Source organism: Crassostrea angulata, chromosome 8, assembly GCF_025612915.1.
Source record: "Crassostrea angulata isolate pt1a10 chromosome 8, ASM2561291v2, whole genome shotgun sequence".
Lineage (NCBI taxonomy): Eukaryota > Metazoa > Mollusca > Bivalvia > Ostreida > Ostreidae > Magallana > Magallana angulata.
The window spans coordinates 24,833,429-24,853,618 of NC_069118.1; the positions used below are offsets into that span (position 1 = coordinate 24,833,429).

Below are 20,190 nucleotides of genomic sequence, written 5' to 3' on the forward strand. Positions count from 1 at the left end.
CAGGTGAGCGATGTGGCCCATGGGCCTCTTGTTTAATTTTGTTTAAAAAAATTCGTGTTCATTATACTAAACAAAACAAGGGGGGCATAGTCAAAATAATCTGTTGTCTATTTATCAAAGGTTATTGAATCAAAATAATATATGGTAATAACAAAAAGGTACCACTGTTTCTTATTATCTTTTTAAATGGGTTTAATAGCCATATTTGCTTTGAACAGTTGTTTGGATTACATTGGGGATTGAATTGATTATCTATCCATAGTCATTTCTGTGTTTGACCAGTGCCTCCATTTAGTATTGTGAGACATCTGCGATGCATGGAGGTTAGATATCGTCAATTTTCGAGTCTCGGAATATTTTTCTATTCCACTCCTTGCACTGTAGCCATTTTTAATTGATTATTTACCTGGGGTCTGTGAATTCTCACTCTTCTACTTTACTTATTCAAACCATGCGTAATTGGCAAGAAATTCGTACATATCTGGAAGACACTATAGAATATCAATGTTGTTTTGATTTTTTAATTAAGGAAATTCGTGCGCTGTTGCATTGTCCACCAAGACTGTTAAACCAGGATTGTTGGTGCGTATTGGATCCAATATTTCATTTTCAATTATAAAATGCCTAAGTAACATCTTTTATATATTTTTATTTATAATAAATGTAAGTAGATATGTATTTGCACAATTTATTTCACCTTAGGAATAATGATTCATTATTTTACTCTCATTGATGATATAAACACGGGCAGTCACATTATCAATATCAATAAAACCCAAAGTAGATAATATTTTGAACTGCAACTGAACTAAATGTACACGTACATGTTTGAAGATCATGTCAAAACTCAATGGGGAATGTCACATTTAGACAATTTTAACGCAAGTGTTAAATGTCTTTGGAATACTTGATTTTTCTGACATTGCCGTTCGCGTAATCACAAACAAAAAGGTTATCATTAATGTCCACACATAGACCTAAAGGATCTTTTAAATCACAGTTATCTATGTAACGGAGAAATTCTCCATCCTGATCCAGAATGTGGATACAACAGCTGTAAAAGTCTGCTGTAAGGATACGACTCTGACTGTCTGTTGTGATTCCCTGGGGTTTGAAGGGTTTGTTTTTGGTAGTTGAGGGATAACCGCTGTATCGCCATCTGATTTTTCCGGCCTCATTAACCACCACTGCTGCACCAGCCTTATAATCAGCAACACAGATGTCATGGTTTCTGTTCTCTGTGATGTATTTCATATAACTATTTCCAGAGTACAAAGGTTTACCTTCATCATCAAATTGAATAGTTTGTTTTTCGGTAGATCCAGAGTAACGGACAACTTTGGATTGAGTTTGATCATCACTGTACATGGTAACCAGGAGATCATCAGTAGAGGTGACACACAGCTTACAAGGCTTCCATCCCTGTAATTTGATCAACTTTTCTGTTTGTTCATTCTTTACTTTATACACTGTCTTTGTTCTCGAGTCACAGTACAGTAGATCCCCATCAACGTCAACAGTTATATCATTTAGGCTCAAGTTTGTTTTGATCGTACGGAGGAGATTCCCTTTTATATCAAAGCATTTGATATCACCACTAAATCCACTGGTCAAGAATATCTCTTCATTTAAATAGGATACACTGTATATAGCATTTAACCCAGTCTGTATTGAGGCAACAAGTTCAAGTTTATCCAGTAACTCTCTGACTGAAGTCTTTAGTTGGTTTATTGACAATACATTTTCTTGTATGGTATTACATAATGGTATGATCTGCCCAAAGAAATTAAATAAATGCTCTTGGTCAATTGGTTTAGGAATGAATGTTGGAAGCATTACATTTACCCTGGGTGGAAGCTTGCTGAAGGTTTTTATCTTAGATATGTATTCTATGGCTGTGGATATTTCAGTAGACTTCTCGAGTTCCCCTAAAACTATTAAAGTTTCCTTTATAAGAGATTGCATCTGTTTTATTTCATTCAAGTGTTTCTTCAAAATGCTCTCGTGTTCCAATTTTATTTCATTGATTTCAGTTTTCATCTTGTTGATAACGATATCGATTTCTGTGTGCCATTCCTCTCCTTGTTTTGTTATTTCTGTTGTAAGTTTCTCGTATCCTTCATCCAGGTTGGCAAGCTGATTTTCCAGTTCAAATGCAATTTCTTCATATTTAGGAGAAATAGAGACTCCTAGTTCTACTTTATCCTTTTTGATGATTTCTTTCTTTGTCTCAAATTCATGTTTAACTTCTACAAACCTATGCCCAGTGTGTTGTTCAGATGCCATGCAAGAAGAGCAAACAAAAGATCTGCAATCTTTACAAAGTAATTCACAATGTTTGTGTGGATGTCTTCCACATTTCGGATAAATGAGTGTTGATCTTCGTTCGTTGAAAGGTACAATTGTGTGTTTATGATATCCATCTGAGATATGATCAACTACACAGGGCTTGCAGAGGTTGACATGACAAAAGTCACAGAAGCTGTGTGCTATGGCGGTCTCACAAAGGTCACAGCGGTGCACATCCTGGGCACTAGATCGAGGATCCATAATTGTTCTACAAAATTATAGACAAATACTAAATAGCCATTTGTTAATCAAATATAATATATATATAAAATATCTAAATGATATATCATATATACTATTAGTTATCAAGGCTTAATCAAGGATGTACGGGGGTTTACCCCGGGTTGTATTCCATACACCTTGATGCCGAAGGCCGAAGGGTGTATAAAATACAACCTGGGGTTAATCCCCGTTCACTCTTGGTTGGGCCTGGATAACGAATTTATTGTCTATGTTACACAAATTTTAAATTTATATTGTTTACCGGTGCTTTGCGACTTGAAAATCAATTAATGTTAATTGAAATTGAGCTGAAAACCATTTACAGTAAAACTCGGTTGTAGCGAAGTCCTAGGGACCAATGGAATTACTTCGTTATATCCGTAGTTCGTTATATCCGTATAACGAATTCGTAATAATAACTATAGCGAATTCATTATATACATATTTTCTTTCACCACACTACACTTTTGGCTAAGTGAGACTCAGAATGAAAAACAATCTTTTGATACCTTTGATAATCGGATTGTGAATTGAAGAATTTATGTGAAAATAAATTCATTCAATCTATTATGTTAAATGGTAGTGCGCATTTTTTAAACTGTAAAGAACTTCGTTATAAAATTGTTACAAATAATTTATTTATTTTCCTCATGAAACGTTACATAATATTGCGCAAAGCTGCGGCCTCAGGGTGTATGTAGTACAACCCGGGGTAAAACCCCGTAGACCCTTGACTAGACCTGGACAACTAATAGACAACTATTTCAAATATACTTAAACTCTGGTTATAAAAGAATAAATAGAACTTTATGTACATAATTATATCAGTCTACATAAACTTATTACATTATACAATTATTATTAAAGCTTATTTCTACAGGATATTATTGACACACAAATAAAAAAAAAATAAAATAACTGTACATGTAACATGTAACATGGACACCTTCCCGGAATACTCCCTCTAGTCTACACCAACATGCATGCACACGAACAATCTATGTATTGTCGTAATAGCCTTAAACGGCATGATAATATCTGCTTGCAGTTAAAGTTGATTTGGATACCTTTTTTATTTATTTATTGTTTTTGCCTGTCCATATTTTCTATAAGTCTAGCCGCTACCCCTACCCCCCCCCCTCCCCCAACTTTCAATTTTGGATACGGTGTTGTATTTCACCCCTTCTATAAAATGAAAGTAATTTTTTACAACGTAATATTTATAGTGTATTGTTGAAAATGTCTAGGATTGGCATTTACTTCACGTGATTGAAGGAATGAAACAAAAATAAGCAAAAAATGTAAATTAAAAAAAAGAATACATACCGTGTTAATTATAATTTAACAAATTCTTTACCGTCTGATATCTGTGCCGCTAAACATGGCTGATCTTGCTCTGTGTTATCACCTGACTGGAAGTTCATAGTCAATAATATCAGAGTTACTTCCCGTGACCCACGAGTTAATACGTGGACACAAAATACAAGAGAATCTTAACACTCCCCCCCCCCCCCCCTTTTTTTCTATGGCAGTACTTAAGTCAAGGTATAACCAACGATAGATACATATGTGTCTGAAAATAAGAAGGTAGAGTAGCTGTGCATTTTCTTGAAGTTCAAATGAATTGAAAAGACAATGTTTTAGCTGAAGCATTTAAATACGAGAAAAAAAACGATATTTCGATTCAACAATGCACAGAAAAATTTAGCACTGTCCAAAGCACAAATTTCCTATTCTTTCTGTTTATGATAATTTTAAAAACAAAACAAATGATTTAAATGTTGAATTAAGCTTTCTATCACATCGTCTTTCTTAGTTACTATCCGATATTTAATAAATCCAAATATTTTGCTGATAATGCGAGAAAGTGATACTTTCAAAATCGTTTTCAATGTCCATAAGATTAAGGACCAAGTCAACGCTTTAAATTTTTTAAATCGAATTATACGCATACATCAATGTGATTTTTGGTTTTATTTTCTGTATCATTATAATAATAATTTTTAAAAAAAAAATTAACGTCTGTTTATGGAATTTATTTGTATAGGGTCTCTTCTATATTTTACAAACTTCACATTTACAAATCAAAATCAATCATTGAAAAAGTATTCTTAAAATGAACTTATTAGCATTATCAAGTCACAAAAAGCTGTTTTTAAGGCCAATATTATCTTTACAGTTTCTGTGGATGTGATTAAATTGCACTGTCTACTTTATTATGTCATATATAATAAAATACAGTGGGAACATTCTTAATTTTATTAAACAATAATATCATACAAAATGACAATGTCCATACACATAACAATAACTTGAAAAGTGAAGATCAAACGAACTCCATAGTGGTAAGAGGTTCAACAGTTGACACATATTCATAATACACCATTTCATCAGTTCCGGTGAGGACAACATTACTCTTTAGGAATGTTTACAGTTTATTGTTATATATCACGATATCACTTTTCACAACCTTTCTTCTCCACATATCTACAGACAACTACAGGCATTGGAGCGTGCCTCAGTATATAGTCACTGACACTGCCTAAAATAGTTCTTCGCACTTTTCCGAGACCCCTTGTGCCGGTCACGATAAAAGAGGCGTGGATTTCTTTGGCAGCTTGTACTATACCCTCTCCCGGGGATTTGGAATCGATGGCGTTGACTTCACCTAAAATCTGTTGAAAAATAAGATATATTTAGCTAGTCAATTTTAAAGCTATACACGCTATAATTTACGTCAATTTTGAATGACAGTGAAAACGCATGTGTTTGTCTACTTATAAAAGTTATCCTTAATCTGTAAATTACAATGGTGAATTCCATCTCGTTACAAAGATATAGATTTTTAATTGTTTATTTTCCTGCCAGGAAAATATACCTTTTCATGAATATTGATGAAGGAAGAGCGAAACCGACCTCATTGCGCATGTCCGCGGAGAACTAGGTGGTCGTTATTGTTTGTCTAATTAAATATCCAACTTGATTTTTAATATGCTTAACAGTAGTTAATTTGAAATACATACATGTATAATGAGTAAAATACGTTTTGTCATTCACGATACCCTTACTTATAGGATCTATAAATAGCACATAGGGGAAAAACACAGGTCTACGTCATTTTTTTAAAGGAAGTATTCATATCTACTCACAGGCTTGTATTTTTTTCTTTTGTTTGTACTCGTACATCGGATAAATTTATGCTTTACTGAAAATATCCTTTCCTTTGTGATACTATCACAATTATGAAGATGTTGACCCTTCACCAGTTGTGGTATGATAGACTAAATTTAGCTGTCGATATCACGTGATAGATTGATATTCACAAGGAGGCATTACTTTCCTGGCAGGAAAAAAAATATTTTCTATTGTTTAATATTTGATATATTTGTTACGTGATCGAATCGAGCATTATAATTAACAACATAAAGGTAACTTTTATTAGTAATCAAACACATACATTTTCCCCTTTATTCAAAATTGACGCAAATTATAGCGTGTATAGCTTTAAAAATGGCCATTTATCGAGAATTTTCATTGCATGTTATAGTTCAACCCAACGTATGAAGTCATGCACAGTCTTACCTTGGAGTTTTCTAACAGTTTTGAGAATTTTTTTACTGTCTCGAGGTGTCTTGCTCTTTCTTTGTCAAGAGATCCACCTACTTTTTCTTCCACACTTTCTGTAAAAGCTAAAAAATAAAAAGACACGTTGGAATGTAGATTGCTATCTCTTCAGAGAAAAAAGTCCAAATAGAATGATGAATCTTATTTTCACAATGTGCAAAATACCAATCTTGTGGTTTTCTGCAATGTATTGAACTTTTCATCCAAATATACATGTACATGTATTTCTATTTAACAACCATGTAAATAGGCTTTAATTACTGAATTTGTTTAGACAACCTTAATATGCCTTGATTAAGGTTCTTTATTCGGTTTTTTTTTAAATCAACTCTTTATGTGTTCAAAATTGAAAATATTTGCTCGTGACCTGAATAATATCATGAAAGAGAGCACTTGAAATTTAACACAAATATTAAAAAAGTTTATTCTGCATCCTCCTTTCATAGTCCAATATTATAATGGTACACAATCAGTTTAAATCATGTTAAAGTACAAAACATTGAGCAACAATGACAATGTACATCGTTATATGATTCTTCCTGTGTGACACAAATTAAAATGTTCCTTAAGTATTATAAAATTCACGAAATTTTTCCTGCATACAGTATATCTAAAAACTTTCCTAATTTGATTTATGTCCTGTGTGTACTTATGTATACCGGCCAGGTTTGTTCATTAACTGGGTGTGGCACAGTACAAATAACAATTTGAAAAGAATTTAATGAATATTATGTTATTCTCATTATGAGAATGAAGTAAAATTCTATTGTATCAGTAAGCAAATGTTGTTTACCTACCCCCCCCCCACCTTTCCCCCTACCGCCTAGTCTGACACGGACCATCAATAACGTTGGGGGTCATTAAACACGTCATCAAATGATTAAAAGACTAGCTGGTCATTAAGGTACATATCTAGGACATATATGATATGTCAGTTGTTTCGCTACCTACATGTATATACTCGTGTATCCTGTTATAAATAGTAGAACCAGGGGATGTAAATGATGCAAACCAAAGATGAAAGGAAAGACGAAATGAAAATGCTTTTAAGACTGGTACATTGAATGTATCCTATTCTGTTGTACATGTAATAGCAAATGTTCGGTTTATTTAGTAGTCTGTATGAAAATACGTCAGTTTTAAAATCTCTTGGGCAAAAAACACAAGATATAATACCTGGAAATCACAAACTTAAGATTATAATACAAGTTATTTGTAATCTTTAGATTATAACTTTAGTAGATTTTTTTTTTTTGCAATATTCACTCAGATTTTCTTAAAGATATATCCATTATTGTATTTTGTGTCATATTACTGATGCTAATTAATATAGAGTACTAGTACATGTAATATTGTACATGTATCTCATTTTTAAGATTGCCAATTTTGCCATAAAAGCAGCAATTAAAGTATGATTAAATTGTAAAAGAAGCCAGTTTAGTGAAATTTGTTCGAGAAAAGTTAAACCATACATCTACCGTATGCAAAATGCTATTGTTTTAAGGCAATCTAGATTAAAATCGTTCACTTAATATACAGTCCTCATCGAAAGGCCCCGATGCCCTGTAGCCCGCATCTGTTTGTATTCCAGAAGTCAAACTCCAATATTTGTTTTATACTGATAACAGACCAACATTGGTACATAAATTTCTCTTTAATATTACGCCAATCTAGGAAATCATATCAGCTTTATTGTCAATGTATAGCGCTCCCCCAACAGCTGTGAATACCATGACCGGCGGTAAATTGATTTTACGAGCGCTGAGAGAGGTGGTAATTGCAATTTACTATCGGCCATGATTTATAGATGAGCTCTGGTCATAAACATCGCTTACATACACTGTAATTTTGTCACAAACATTTTAAGCGACTTTGTATATTTATGTTAGTATAGGCCATTATCGTATCTCTTTTATGTGATCATATAGAGTTAAGGCTCGGCAAAATTTTTAATCATATTGTTTTGATGGATACCCCCTAGTTTCCGAACCAAATGCATTACTAGAATGCATGATCATAATTCCAAGAGAGAAGTACTATCATCATCAATATTTCTAGATGATGAATATGCAAGTCGTATTTTCATGAAAAAAAAATGTAAGACGTCTTACTTATTAATATCATGCACTGTTATATTGATGTAAGATTGAAGATACGATCAAAGGCATTTACATGCAGAAAAGAAAGATCGGCTTTGATCATAAGAAAATATTATAGCACATGTAAGGAGACTAACCAGTCAACAAATTCATATGTAGCCATCGGGTCTACGTCAAATTTTAAAGCTATTTACTACAATTCTTTGAAGAGATATGAATTTAATATATATTTAAGATTTAAAATATTTGAAAATTTTCATACAGTTACTAATATATATTGTGGTTTGAGATTAATAGAGTATAAAATTAGTCACGAGCATTCAGCGATTGTTCACTTACAAAATAGCCACCTGGAGTCGTGCTCCGAATGGAACTCTACGGCGAACACTATAACTACCCTGTCCCCGGGCCTGTGGATATTCTGCACGTACCCTGGGGAGAAACAAAAAAACCAAATTACTATTCAATACCCTTCATTAAAAACAATTCTAAATTTTCATGTCACTGTAACAACGACACGTATACACCCCCCCCCCCCCATACACACACACACACATACGTCTCACTGCCATCCCCGGGGCCGATCATCACCTTCTGAGCACATTTCAAATTAATTGTGACAGAGTTAATTTAAAGGTCATCCACATTAAATATCTTTTGTAAGAAACCTTAAACCAGTTGAGCACAGTCTTGCAATTTCGTACGATATTAATGTATGCTTCTTTAAAGCTTTCAGGTCCAGACATTTAGTTTTTCTTCACGGCAAAAATTAATTTTATAACAGGGACAAAAAAGGTTGTATTAAATAAATCTTCATTTAATTTCCTAACAAAACTACTGTACGCTTGTTCTGACATTTCTCATTTCTTCTTTATCCTTGTTTACATATACATACACTGTGGTTTATTCATGTGGCCCCTTAACAACAAACATTTAGTATTCGGATAAAATGAATCAGAATGCGCAGGTTGGGGGGGGGGGGGGGGTGCAGACATTCCTGAAAATATGAAAATTTCTTAAATTTTCATAAAATGAAAGTAAAATTACCGCAAATATGCCTTTGGCCACCCCTACCTCCGGCAACTTAAATCCCCCCTTGAACAATTTTTTGGATACCCGCATGAATCATTAACACAATTTTGTTGATCAGATAAATGATATATTTGTGTAAATTTCCGTCCCATCTGTTCAACAGGAAATCAAATTTTATTTTAAAGTCAAGCACCATACACGCCGCTTGCATTGATAAGCAAAAAATGTGTCACCAATAAAAATACTCAATTGAAACAAATTTTTCATGTATACTTACAATGAAACGCAAATCTGGAGTCCTCGCTTCCATCCATTGCTACCATCACGGTCCGTGGGGGAAAAGTCTCGGTTAAATCCCCATAAGATGGAACTCTGACGTCACTGGAATGACCTTTGTGTCCATATGCGAATTTCAACATTGTCCCATGTATACGTTTTAAAAGCACTTCAAATCTGATCCTTTTATAGTTTGATGATAATTAAATACGGGTTTGGTAGGTTTGACTGTTTTAAGCCTGTAAATGCGCGTATTTAAATTGCAAGTAATACCCACACAGGCGATAAATTAACATATTTATCAAACAACAAAGATCGTCTGCCCAGATGTAGCCAGGTTAGCCCAAAGGGTGAACAACTGTCGTAAATTTCTAGATAAACACAGACTGAATCGACAACAACAACAAAAACAACGACGACACAGAGAGACAACTGTTGCCAGTCAGCTGGTCTCACTCACTACAAGGAACAACAAATCACTCGGGGAGTAAGTTCATAGTGACACACTGGTGTAGCAGTATATCCATAGGAAGTGGAGGAATGCGCCATAGATCGTTGTTAACATACAGAAAAACGGGCCAGGAAGTTCATAGCTTCAAAATCACGCGAACAAGTGTTGTGGTTTGATGTCGTTAAGGATAAACACGTGCTTATAATTAAACAGATGCTTTGGTGAACGCGTAATTCGACAATGATTTTCTCTCTTCGGTTACTTTTACATAAGTTTATTTTTACACTACTTCTCACTTTTTACTGACTAAATGTTTCGATTTTAGAATGAAATTATTAAATGATACCGAATACAGCCCACTTCGACTGTGTTAATGTCAAAACTTCTAAATACTTACATGTATATGTATTTACTTGAGGCATTCATGTGCAGACATGCAAAAAAAAATGCAATGCATATATATTTATACTCGTAAAACCGGACAGTGCGATATTTTTTGGATTTAACTATATATAATTATATATGTGTTATAATTATAGTATTTACAGTGACATATATATATATAGGCCCTGTGGGCTTGTCCAAGTGAACCCAACATGTTTTTATCACATGCTAAAATGTTTTAAGTTTTTCTGAGAACTGTGCTGAGTCATTATATGTCCACATTGAAAAGACAGAAAATGTTGAGGGTTTTTGGTGATCGGGGAAGTGTAGTAATTTTGTATTACACTTGATTCGTGGAAAAACAACATAATTTGACAATAACAATATTTCAAACAATCCTCATCGGTAACTGTTTCAATTTAAAAATACTGTCTCCGGCAATGGACATGTATAACTGTTGTTGTTGATTGCTTGTTCAGTTTGACTTGTAAATCCTCAATAAAAAACAAGTGGTTATTCTTTGAAGAGCAAATTATTTGATAGGTTAAATTCATGATAACTATATTCGACGAAATGGCACTGGAGGATTTAGAGGGGGCCCCAGGGTGGCCTTTGTTATTAAAATTTAAAAATATCTATATATAAGACCTGCAGAAAACCCGAGAGCTTCCAGGGGCCCATTGGGGGTCTCAAAGCGGCCCTCAGACTCCCGGTCACTTCGCTCCCACTCTTTTCAAGAGATCCCGGATCCGCCACTGAATAGTTCAGTCTATTTTCACAGGCATCTAATCTTTTTTTAGAAAAAAATAACACTTCATAGTTTATAATACATTAGGTAGGGTATTTTTATTACAAGAAGAACATAGTCAGGTGCCTGTTTGAACAAGATGAACTGATAACTTGCTTGATAAAATACAACAAGTGAAGATACAAAATAATTAAAAAATAACAAATCAGTGGTATCATATTAGCTTCTCTTTGACTTCTTCGAGGACAAGTCATTTAAAATGGATAAAAGTCAGTCACGGTCTTTATTTATACATTGTACCAGGGATGCATATGTTTGCTAGAAAAAAAACTACATGTATGTTTAAATACACGTGCTAGGAATTAATAATGCCACTTTAAAGGGGGAAGTTTTTGCACCTGTCTAATGTGCACCCCCCCCCCTTCCAAAAAAAATCCAAAAAAAATCATAGAAAAATTTTCTTACATGATATTTGAAAATCATGTCGGTCTGTCAACATATCTTGTAGGAGTTTAATTTCCGATATGTATAAAAATGTTAAAAATCGTTTTCCGGTCAGAATTTAATACACTGTATGATGTTTTTGTTCAAATTCTATTAAATGCAGAAAAAAAATTCCGGTAGAAATTTCAATAAATCCAGTGGACTCATGACCCCTGACATTGTGAGGATGCTATAAATCCAGCTGGTAAATGATTTTCAAATATGAATTTAATAATTTTCTACTGAATTTTTGATTTTTTTAATTTCAAAACTTACTGGACGGGTGCAAATCGCCAACTTGGCACTGGTAATACTATATTATCCAACACAGTGAATTTTTTTCGGGTCATTACAAACAGAAATCAAATGATTTTTCATGAAGAATTTGAAAAATTTTCCCCAGTTTATTTCCTTGTAAAAATTAACCCTCATTGTGGCCCCAGCCTACCCCTGGGGACTATGATTTGAACAAACTTGAATGTGCACTACCCTTGGATGGTTTAACAGTTTTAGATTTTCTGACCAAATGGTTTTTAGCAGCTTTTTAGGAGTATTCTAGCACAAATATTCCTCTGTAAAAATTGGACCCTTGTTGTGGGCCTGCCTACCGCACTCCCCGGGCATCCTGGTGTAAAAAGAATTCAATGTACAATATCTTTTGGTCTTTTTAATTTATCATTGCAATGATGACAAAAAAATATTTTGAATTGTTGCTAAGTTACCTGGAATGTTGACTACTTATCGCTGAATTTGTTGCAAGAATCGTCTGCACTCTTACCTAATTAACGCACCTAAAACTACTTGAACCTACTTACATGTAACAAGGCATGGATTGCCATGCAAATATCGTTTAAGCGTGTAAAATTAATGTACATGTATAGTAAATGTAACAATGTTTCAAATCAAAGTAACATATTTCTATAAGTTATCTACACGTAATAATGCATGTATCTTTTTGGGTAGATTATCTATATTAATTTCATTCATATTTTAAACAGTTTTTGCTAAAGGGAAGACGATCATTCTGCAATTTTTATCAATATCAAAATAATTGAAGTCGGTTTTCCCACCTTTAGATAAGATGCATGTAGATTTCTGATATGCAGAGAAGTTAACTAGCACGTATATGTATATAATTATGCATTTTAAAAAAATATTATTAATGACGAATATATTGACATGTATATTGTTCTTAGAGCAGCGCGCTGCATGTATTTTATACGTACATGTACACTTTCCAATTGTTACATTGTGCCCTATAATCAGGGCATTATATAAACGAGATTACAGTGCCCTTGTCTCGTGTCACTGTTTATGTATATTATTTGATTAGATACTTGGTATTTACATAATTATTTGTTTAGACAATCCTGAAGAGAAAAAAATTATGATACTTCAAATTCGTTCAACTGAATTTACATTTTAAGATAGTACATGTATATCATCCTGGTTAATCGAAAGTGCAGTTTTTTCTCAATTTACTTTTGGGGGAGGGGGTGGATGGGGGTACATTTTAATGGGTTTTCCCCATCTGACATACATTGAAATGTTAAATATGTAACAATAATGCAGTATATCCAACAGAGAAATGAAATCAATACGTAAATGCATTGTTGTATATATACAGTTTGATACACGTGTACATTACATTGATTTACTTTATCAATGATAATACTGTAAAATTTTATGTACAATGTATTTTCACTGTTTTGGAGAATTGAAAGAAAATGGATGCAAACCTCAATGTACATAAAGTCTGATAGACTCAATCAAACATGTCACAAATTAATTTTGAAGCTGTCAGTGGTCTATGTAAGTTAATACTCTGATAGTGCCCCGTGGTTCGGTTACCCAAACTCGGTCCTCGTCATCTACGCAAAGCGCCATTGGAGCAATTATTTCTCCCGGTAAAACATAAAACAAGAACTTTCCTTGCCAGTCCACAACATGAAACGTGTAGTTCTTGGGATCTGAAATCACAAAGTTACAACGACTGTCCGATCCAATCCCAGCAAATTCAAATTCGGTGAAGCTACTTGATCGAATGTGACCGGAATACTCGAACCTTTTCCTTCCGTTCTTTTCTACTGCGATGACACGCTTTTTGTGACGTTCCGTAACTCCTATATCGCCATTTTTGTTTTCACAGATGAATAGTACATTGTCAAATAATGGCACATGTTGTGCATTCTCTTCTTCAAATTCAATTACATTTAAGCAGCGACCGGAAGCGTCGCATCGAACGATTCTCGAGTGTTGCAGGTTATCGCTGAACTCTGTAACAAGAACATCATCATTCATGCAACAATGGATTCCTCGAGGTTGCCAACCTTGTGTTTTGGTAAAAGTTGATGGTATTTTGTAAGTAACACATTTAACAAACCTATCCCAAAATTCGGTGTAAAACATATGACCCAAACTATTGATTGCCAAAAAAGATGGGTGTGATGTCACCGAAATTATATTTCCCGTTTTTCCTCGCGTGATGTCATACTGAGTAATATTTCTCGACCCGAGCCCACAAACCCAGCTCGTTCCACCTTTTTCACAAACGATGTCCCCACAATAAAACTCGGCAGTTAGTAGTGATATTAGTCTTGGAGTAGTTATCATTCCTCTTGCTTCAAAACTTATGCAAGGGGGAGGAATTCTGAATGATGAAGTAAACATAGGGTTCTGTTCGTGAAGGGAACCAGCAATTTCTTCCAACTTTTCCATCAAACCATTATCATTTTTCTCAAACAATGGAAGATTTTTTTCTAAAAGTTTAGGATATTGATCCAATAATTTTTTTTAATATTTTGTTCGTTTCCCCTGTTTGAAACAATCTACAGTCCCCCAAGACTTCGTTGTTGTGCCTTAGTACTTTGTTCATGGATACAAGTTGTTTACGAGACCTGTCTAGTTCCTCTGAAAGATTTTCACGATGAGATGATTGCATTAGGTCTACTTTCTCGAGGTTTCTATCAAATATCTCATCGATACATTTATGCAAGAAGCGTCTGTGAGAGTTAATTTCTTCATTAAATTTAGAGTACATTGCGGGAAGTTCCGAAAGTTTAACCAAAATGGCGTCGATCGCCGACCGATACCAGGGTATGATATTATTCATTAACTCTAGATTCTGACCTTGTAATATATCAACAAGCACGTGGATATGTTCTGATACGCAACCCGATGTATGCTGGGTATGGCCATCTTCACAATTATCACAAAATGAATGACAGCAATCAAAACAGTAATATATGGGTTTCTCAGACGACAGAATAAGCGATTTCCTGTTCCGTATCTGAATGGAACAATGTCGTGTGCTTTAGATGGATTAAGAAGAAAGTGGTTTGCTGTACAGTATGAACAGAGTCCGTTTAGCTTGAGTTGAGTTGGCCATGGTCGTTTCTAAATGATTAACATGTTTATCTAAAAAATGATTCAGAAGAAAAAATATCGTAGTTATACAGATTACGAATAATACACATAGACAATGTGACTTAAGTCCACAAATGAAAGATCTTTTCATTACTAGACCAAAACTAAAGAAAGACAACTCATTATACGTCTTTACATTGTTAAGTATAATAATAGTTTGTCGCATTATTTTGATTTAAACAATACGTTCGATACAAAAATATATTAGTTTTTACATTAAAACAGTGCACTTGCCTGTATTTCCGCCGGCCGTCTCACCCTACATTGTGTGACAATAGAATATCCTTCCTTCTTCTGTATGCTAATCAAACAATGCCAAGTTACGGTAAAAGGAGTAAAGTAACTTGTTAATTGACGTACTTGTACAAAGTTCACGTTTGTACGCGGATCCAACATGTTTCATTATACGAATACATTGTCATTTGCTAGTGATCCAGAACTTCAGAGTTCGAAAGGGAGGGGGTGTTTGAATGTTTATTTTTTATTGTTTTACCACGTCACTTTGATATTTGAATTCTCCATACCCCTCCGCTTTTTAGATCCGCGCATGCCATTAAAACAATTTTTTTAATAGATTTAGCTAAATTCCAGAGAAGAGAGTATTGAATTAGAAATTAATTATGCCTGGTAATTATTACAAATGTATATGTTTTTAAATCGAACGTTACTCTTTTTCTTTACACGGGCCAAGTAACATATTTATTAAGTAAATATTTATTTTATGCTCAATGTAATGGGAAGTACGTACAATATGTAGATAATGGAGTTTATTTATTGTAAAACACCGAAGCGTATTAATGCCACATTGTAACAAAAATTCTTGAAATCTTACTTTTAAATTCCATGATTGAAGTTGCATGGAATAACCAAACTAAATGTTGGACGTTCCAACTCTAATCGTCGATTTTATGAAGAATTTCGTTTATGATATCACACAATTGCAAAAATTATATGCCCATGTATAGATTTAGTATGCCCCTTCTTTTTCATACGAGATTGGATTGTGTTTTTATAATCATATTTTAGCCAATTGGATTTGTTTGCATGTTAATATATAGTACATTGTTTAACTTTGAGAAACTGTCGTTTTGGACATTTTTCATGAAGTTCTAGACATGGGTATATTGAACTTGTTGTTCATTTTTAGTGAGTAATTAAACACAAAGTTGTTCCAAATCTAGTCAAGCTTGATATTATACATGTTAAAAACATATTGAAACATTTAAAGATTTTAAAATAGAAGTCCGAATTTTATTGCAAATATTCATGTAAAATAATAAGGTAAATGTACATCAGGCGATGGTTATGCTTGGTGCATGCATGTACATTTAACGCTAAATTGCATCGGAGAGAACTATGGAGTTATAACGTTCCAACCAACTATCAATAAATAAAGCGAGCAAAAGGCAATGCATATACTATATCGTCAGTTTGAAGCTTCACTCCATTGTTGATTCTTCTTATAGACAGGTGAGAGCAGACATCGTTTCCAAGTTGCTGAATTTTCATTTTATCATATGTTTCCCTGCTTCTTCATCCATTGCCTGGCTGTACCCGACCTTCAACTGTTCCATTATAAACTCGAACACTTTAGTCCATGCATTTCTACATTTGTCGTCAAATACATCACCGAGTTCTTTTTCCCAAACATATAGCATTGCCTCTGTGAACACATCCCAATATTCCGGCTTGAATCCGCCGAACTCGACGTGCTGTTTTCCGAGCCCGATCAGTAAAGGCCCAAAGTACATGTACAGATTATTGATGTTGTCTATTGCTGCCCCAACTGCTTGCATGAAGCGTGAAGCATGGCCATTAAAGTCGTGATCATTCCGCAGTAACTCCCCTTCTTTATTTCGGAACGGGAACAACTGTTTCAGATCGGGGTTAAGTTCGAAAATTCTTTCGAACACTCGGGTGCCATTATAAGACATGTCTTTAGCCAAATATTTCCAGGTTTTTTTAACAAGTCGTTTTTCACTTTCGTTCATTACCTCACATGATACATATGACGAAGGTTCCGGTCCGAAGGAAGATGGCGTCTTTGAAGAATTCTTGTTCGAAGTCGGGATTGCATCGAAAGAAGATGGCGAACATCCCATGGTGTCCCAGAATGTGCTTTATTTGCTCATATAAGACATTGCTGAAATCTAATTACAGACAAAATATTAAAAACAATATCCAAAATCAAATGTTTGACTTGTATGTTTACCTGTTTGTCACTAGGATAATAAATATTTCTACGTCAAGATGCATGCAACAGGGAACGCTATAAATAATTACTTTATCTGTAATTCCAGAAATGTTTATGACAAAAGTCAATCAATTAACAACGTGTCATTAACTACTCAAGGCTGTCTCCTGCTTGTTACAGTAAAAATTTCAATCAGAAGGTAAAGAACCACAATAGTCTATAAAAAATCAAGCAGTTGATACAAGAACATACGATATCAAAAAAAATTATACATTTACACCCGAATTTGAGATCAAGGGCAAAATGATGAAAATTAAAAAAAGAATAAACCTTCTTTAGATGACGTGGAATCCTCATCTTTGGTCGGTGTTGGTAGTTCGTCAACATTGTTGATTTCTTTATTGTGCCCAATAAATTCTGAGTTATTCTACAGGTAAGGCTCTGGAACAAAGAATCGATCTATTCAAAGGTGGTGAACGAGTCATATTCATTAGCTGTAACGACTGAAGATAGCATGAGAATAGGACAATTATAGTTTGAAAGCGGATGTTGGTCTTCGCTTTATATAAAAGCCCCTTAATAGCTTCAGCGGTTTTGTCTTTGGGAAGGACCTACGCAGAATGTTATTTTTGTTTACGCTCCGGGTGCTGTGGGCTAAATGGATATTTGTTGATTGGAATCTTAATTCTGAGTAAATTGTTTATTAAATAGATGGAAACATTAACTGATAAGATGCAACGGTTTTAATCTTAAGGAATTAATCGATTGTTGTTGGAACAATATAGCCGACGTCTGCTTGCTAATGATTATTAAAATGTTGTACCGGTAATAGTTATAGGAATGCACAGTGCCATGAAACGATTTATCAATCCATAGCGATTCTGATATGAGGCCAAACGTTTCCGCCTTCCAGTAATATTACGATGATGTGCAGCATTTGACAGATTATCATTTTACTTAGATATAATGATGAATCAGCTATCATGATATAACGTAATTATAGTAATTCGAAATTACCCCCGTAGCTGAAAATGTCGGCATATTTTTAGTTTATGGAATGTGTGAAAATGATCATGCATTTTGATAAGTTTTTCCATAGATGCACTTACATGTACAATGCATGGCCATTTATGTACATTTACTTTATAATGTTACATAGGCAATAAATCAAACTTCTATTTGAAAAAAAAATGTTTCAATGATTCTTAAATGTATAATATCAAATTTAACTAAATTTGAAACAATTAGTTTCGAAATAGTTACTGATATCAAACAAGAAATTCAATATATATGTATCAATGTATAGAACTTAAGTTAATGTGCAAAAAGATAATTTCTTAGAGTTCAAAAGATTTTAGATGGAGTTTACAACTTTTATTTTGATAATTTCAACTTAAAACTTTGAATTTTAAAGTAAGAAATTGATTTTTTTTCTAGAATAATGTTGGAAATTACATTTCAAGAATTCTTGTAACAGACTGACATTAATACGCTTCCGTATTTTACAATAAATGAACACCTTTCAAGTGAATATTGTATTTTGCATTAAATAAATATTTACTATTCATAAATGTGAGATATATTAAATACAAATTTTGTCAGTGAATTAAAACATAGGTATAATCACAGATTATAAAGCTTACCGAGACGAGGCAACACTTTGATGGGACCACCTTTATCATATGAAAAAGAGTTAATGTTCTTGGATACTCGTGGATACTGCAGTGTGGTTTGACACAATGTCTTACATCATATATCAAAAAAATTGTTTGATAGTCATATGTTAATTTCATATAGTATTGTAAGATACAATATTATTTAATAAAGATGTATATAAAAACGATATTACAAACTATGATACTATACATTATTGTGTCATATGAATTATTATATGATACAATATAAAACTGTATCATATAATGAAATAATACGAATATAGTTACATAAGACAATGTATCAAGATATGATATTGTGTCATACGATACAGTATTGTATTTCGTATAAATTATTGTATTTGAACAAATAATACATCAAAAACACCATACAATATAATATTTAATAATGCATCCCAATATTGTTAAATATGATTTTAATAATATATTCTATGATATCATGTTGTAAATCAAGATAGTGTATCATATGATATAAAAATGATTGTATGAAACATAATTTGATATTGTATCATATTATAAACAAATTTGATACAACATTGTATCATATCATATGATACAATATCACATGATACAATTCCATGTGATAAAATTATATATAATATAATACAGTATTTCATTTTACATTATTATATTATACAATTTCAAGTGATACAATAATATTAAAAAATATCATAGTATACGATATTTAATCATATCATATGATACAATATTATATATTTTACAATATCAAATCATATGATATTATATCATGTATTATAATGTGTTGTGAGACAATACTATTAATATTATATAATTCAATATCATACAATATCGTATGGAAATAAACAATAGTATACACAAAAATATAATATGATACAATATCATAACATAATATACAAAACGTTTGATGCAATATTACATTGTACCATATAATTTTGTTACAATATAATATTATATGATATTAAAATAATATTGTATCATATAATACAATCGTGTATAATATCATACAATACTGTATTATAGCAATCATGTAGTATCATTTAACATCATACACATCTATCAAGCAAGTTTGAGTAAGGTAGGAGGTTTTTTTTAGCATTTTTGGAGATCAGGCTCTGTATCTGAAGCTACATCTGCGATTCATTCATATTACAGTTAAATCAACCATGCAAGTTTGAAATAGTACCATTATCTATTAAACATATGTGACCTGTTCCAAAAAATTTAACCTTCTCCAGCTTCTGAAACCT

The 20,190-nt window shown here is 33.1% G+C and overlaps 4 protein-coding genes across 6 annotated transcripts; all 4 read right to left on the reverse strand.

Moving 5' to 3' along the window:
- Nucleotides 1-635: 635 nt before the first annotated feature.
- LOC128158814 (uncharacterized) lies at nucleotides 636-3,979 on the reverse strand. Of its 2 annotated transcripts, none has more exons than XM_052821774.1 (2): nucleotides 3,898-3,979; nucleotides 636-2,557 (listed from the first exon to the last, which is right to left on the reverse strand). In XM_052821774.1, the coding sequence occupies exon 2, from the start codon at nucleotides 2,548-2,550 to the stop codon at nucleotides 889-891; it is 1,662 nt and encodes a 553-aa protein (XP_052677734.1). In that variant the 5' UTR covers nucleotides 2,551-2,557; nucleotides 3,898-3,979; the 3' UTR covers nucleotides 636-888. The 2 variants fall into 2 exon arrangements, with proteins under 2 accessions (XP_052677734.1, XP_052677733.1); XM_052821773.1 differs by having other exon boundaries at nucleotides 3,929-3,969.
- An 837-nt stretch (nucleotides 3,980-4,816) lies between these two features.
- On the reverse strand, nucleotides 4,817-10,224 carry LOC128158829 (putative universal stress protein SAUSA300_1656). Of its 2 annotated transcripts, XM_052821792.1 has the most exons (4): nucleotides 9,604-10,200; nucleotides 8,634-8,726; nucleotides 6,154-6,260; nucleotides 4,817-5,246 (listed from the first exon to the last, which is right to left on the reverse strand). In XM_052821792.1, the coding sequence occupies exons 1-4, from the start codon at nucleotides 9,743-9,745 to the stop codon at nucleotides 5,028-5,030; spliced, it is 561 nt and encodes a 186-aa protein (XP_052677752.1). In that variant the 5' UTR covers nucleotides 9,746-10,200; the 3' UTR covers nucleotides 4,817-5,027. The 2 variants fall into 2 exon arrangements, with proteins under 2 accessions (XP_052677752.1, XP_052677753.1); XM_052821793.1 differs by lacking the exon at nucleotides 8,634-8,726 and having other exon boundaries at nucleotides 9,604-10,224.
- Nucleotides 10,225-13,222: 2,998 nt separating this feature from the next.
- Nucleotides 13,223-14,603, reverse strand: LOC128158828 (uncharacterized). Its single transcript, XM_052821791.1, has one exon. The coding sequence runs from the start codon at nucleotides 14,384-14,386 to the stop codon at nucleotides 13,469-13,471; it is 918 nt and encodes a 305-aa protein (XP_052677751.1). The 5' UTR covers nucleotides 14,387-14,603; the 3' UTR covers nucleotides 13,223-13,468.
- A 1,996-nt stretch (nucleotides 14,604-16,599) lies between these two features.
- On the reverse strand, nucleotides 16,600-17,028 carry LOC128160838 (uncharacterized). Its single transcript, XM_052824154.1, has one exon. The coding sequence runs from the start codon at nucleotides 17,026-17,028 to the stop codon at nucleotides 16,600-16,602; it is 429 nt and encodes a 142-aa protein (XP_052680114.1).
- Nucleotides 17,029-20,190: the final 3,162 nt, after the last annotated feature.

What these genes read in the sequence shown, in the direction of transcription:
- LOC128158814 (XM_052821773.1), bottom strand. Translation starts at nt 3,954, where the DNA reads ATGTTTAGCGGCACAGATATCAGACG. An exon ending in AGCGGCACAGATATCAGACG is followed by an intron (nt 2,558 to 3,928) that starts GTAAAGAATTTG and finishes ATAATTTTGTAG; the next exon opens with AACAATTATGGATCCTCGAT.
- LOC128158829 (XM_052821792.1), bottom strand. Translation starts at nt 9,745, where the DNA reads ATGTTGAAATTCGCATATGGACACAAAGGTCATTCCAGTGACGTCAGA. An exon ending in CTCCAGATTTGCGTTTCATT is followed by an intron (nt 8,727 to 9,603) that starts GTAAGTATACAT and finishes GTTTCTCCCCAG; the next exon opens with GGTACGTGCAGAATATCCAC. An exon ending in AACTGTTAGAAAACTCCAAG is followed by an intron (nt 5,247 to 6,153) that starts GTAAGACTGTGC and finishes ATTTTTCAACAG; the next exon opens with ATTTTAGGTGAAGTCAACGC.
- LOC128160838 (XM_052824154.1), bottom strand. Translation starts at nt 17,028, where the DNA reads ATGTCTTATAATGGCACCCGAGTGTTCGAAAGAATTTTCGAACTTAAC.
- LOC128158828 (XM_052821791.1), bottom strand. Translation starts at nt 14,386, where the DNA reads ATGGAAAAGTTGGAAGAAATTGCTGGTTCCCTTCACGAACAGAACCCT.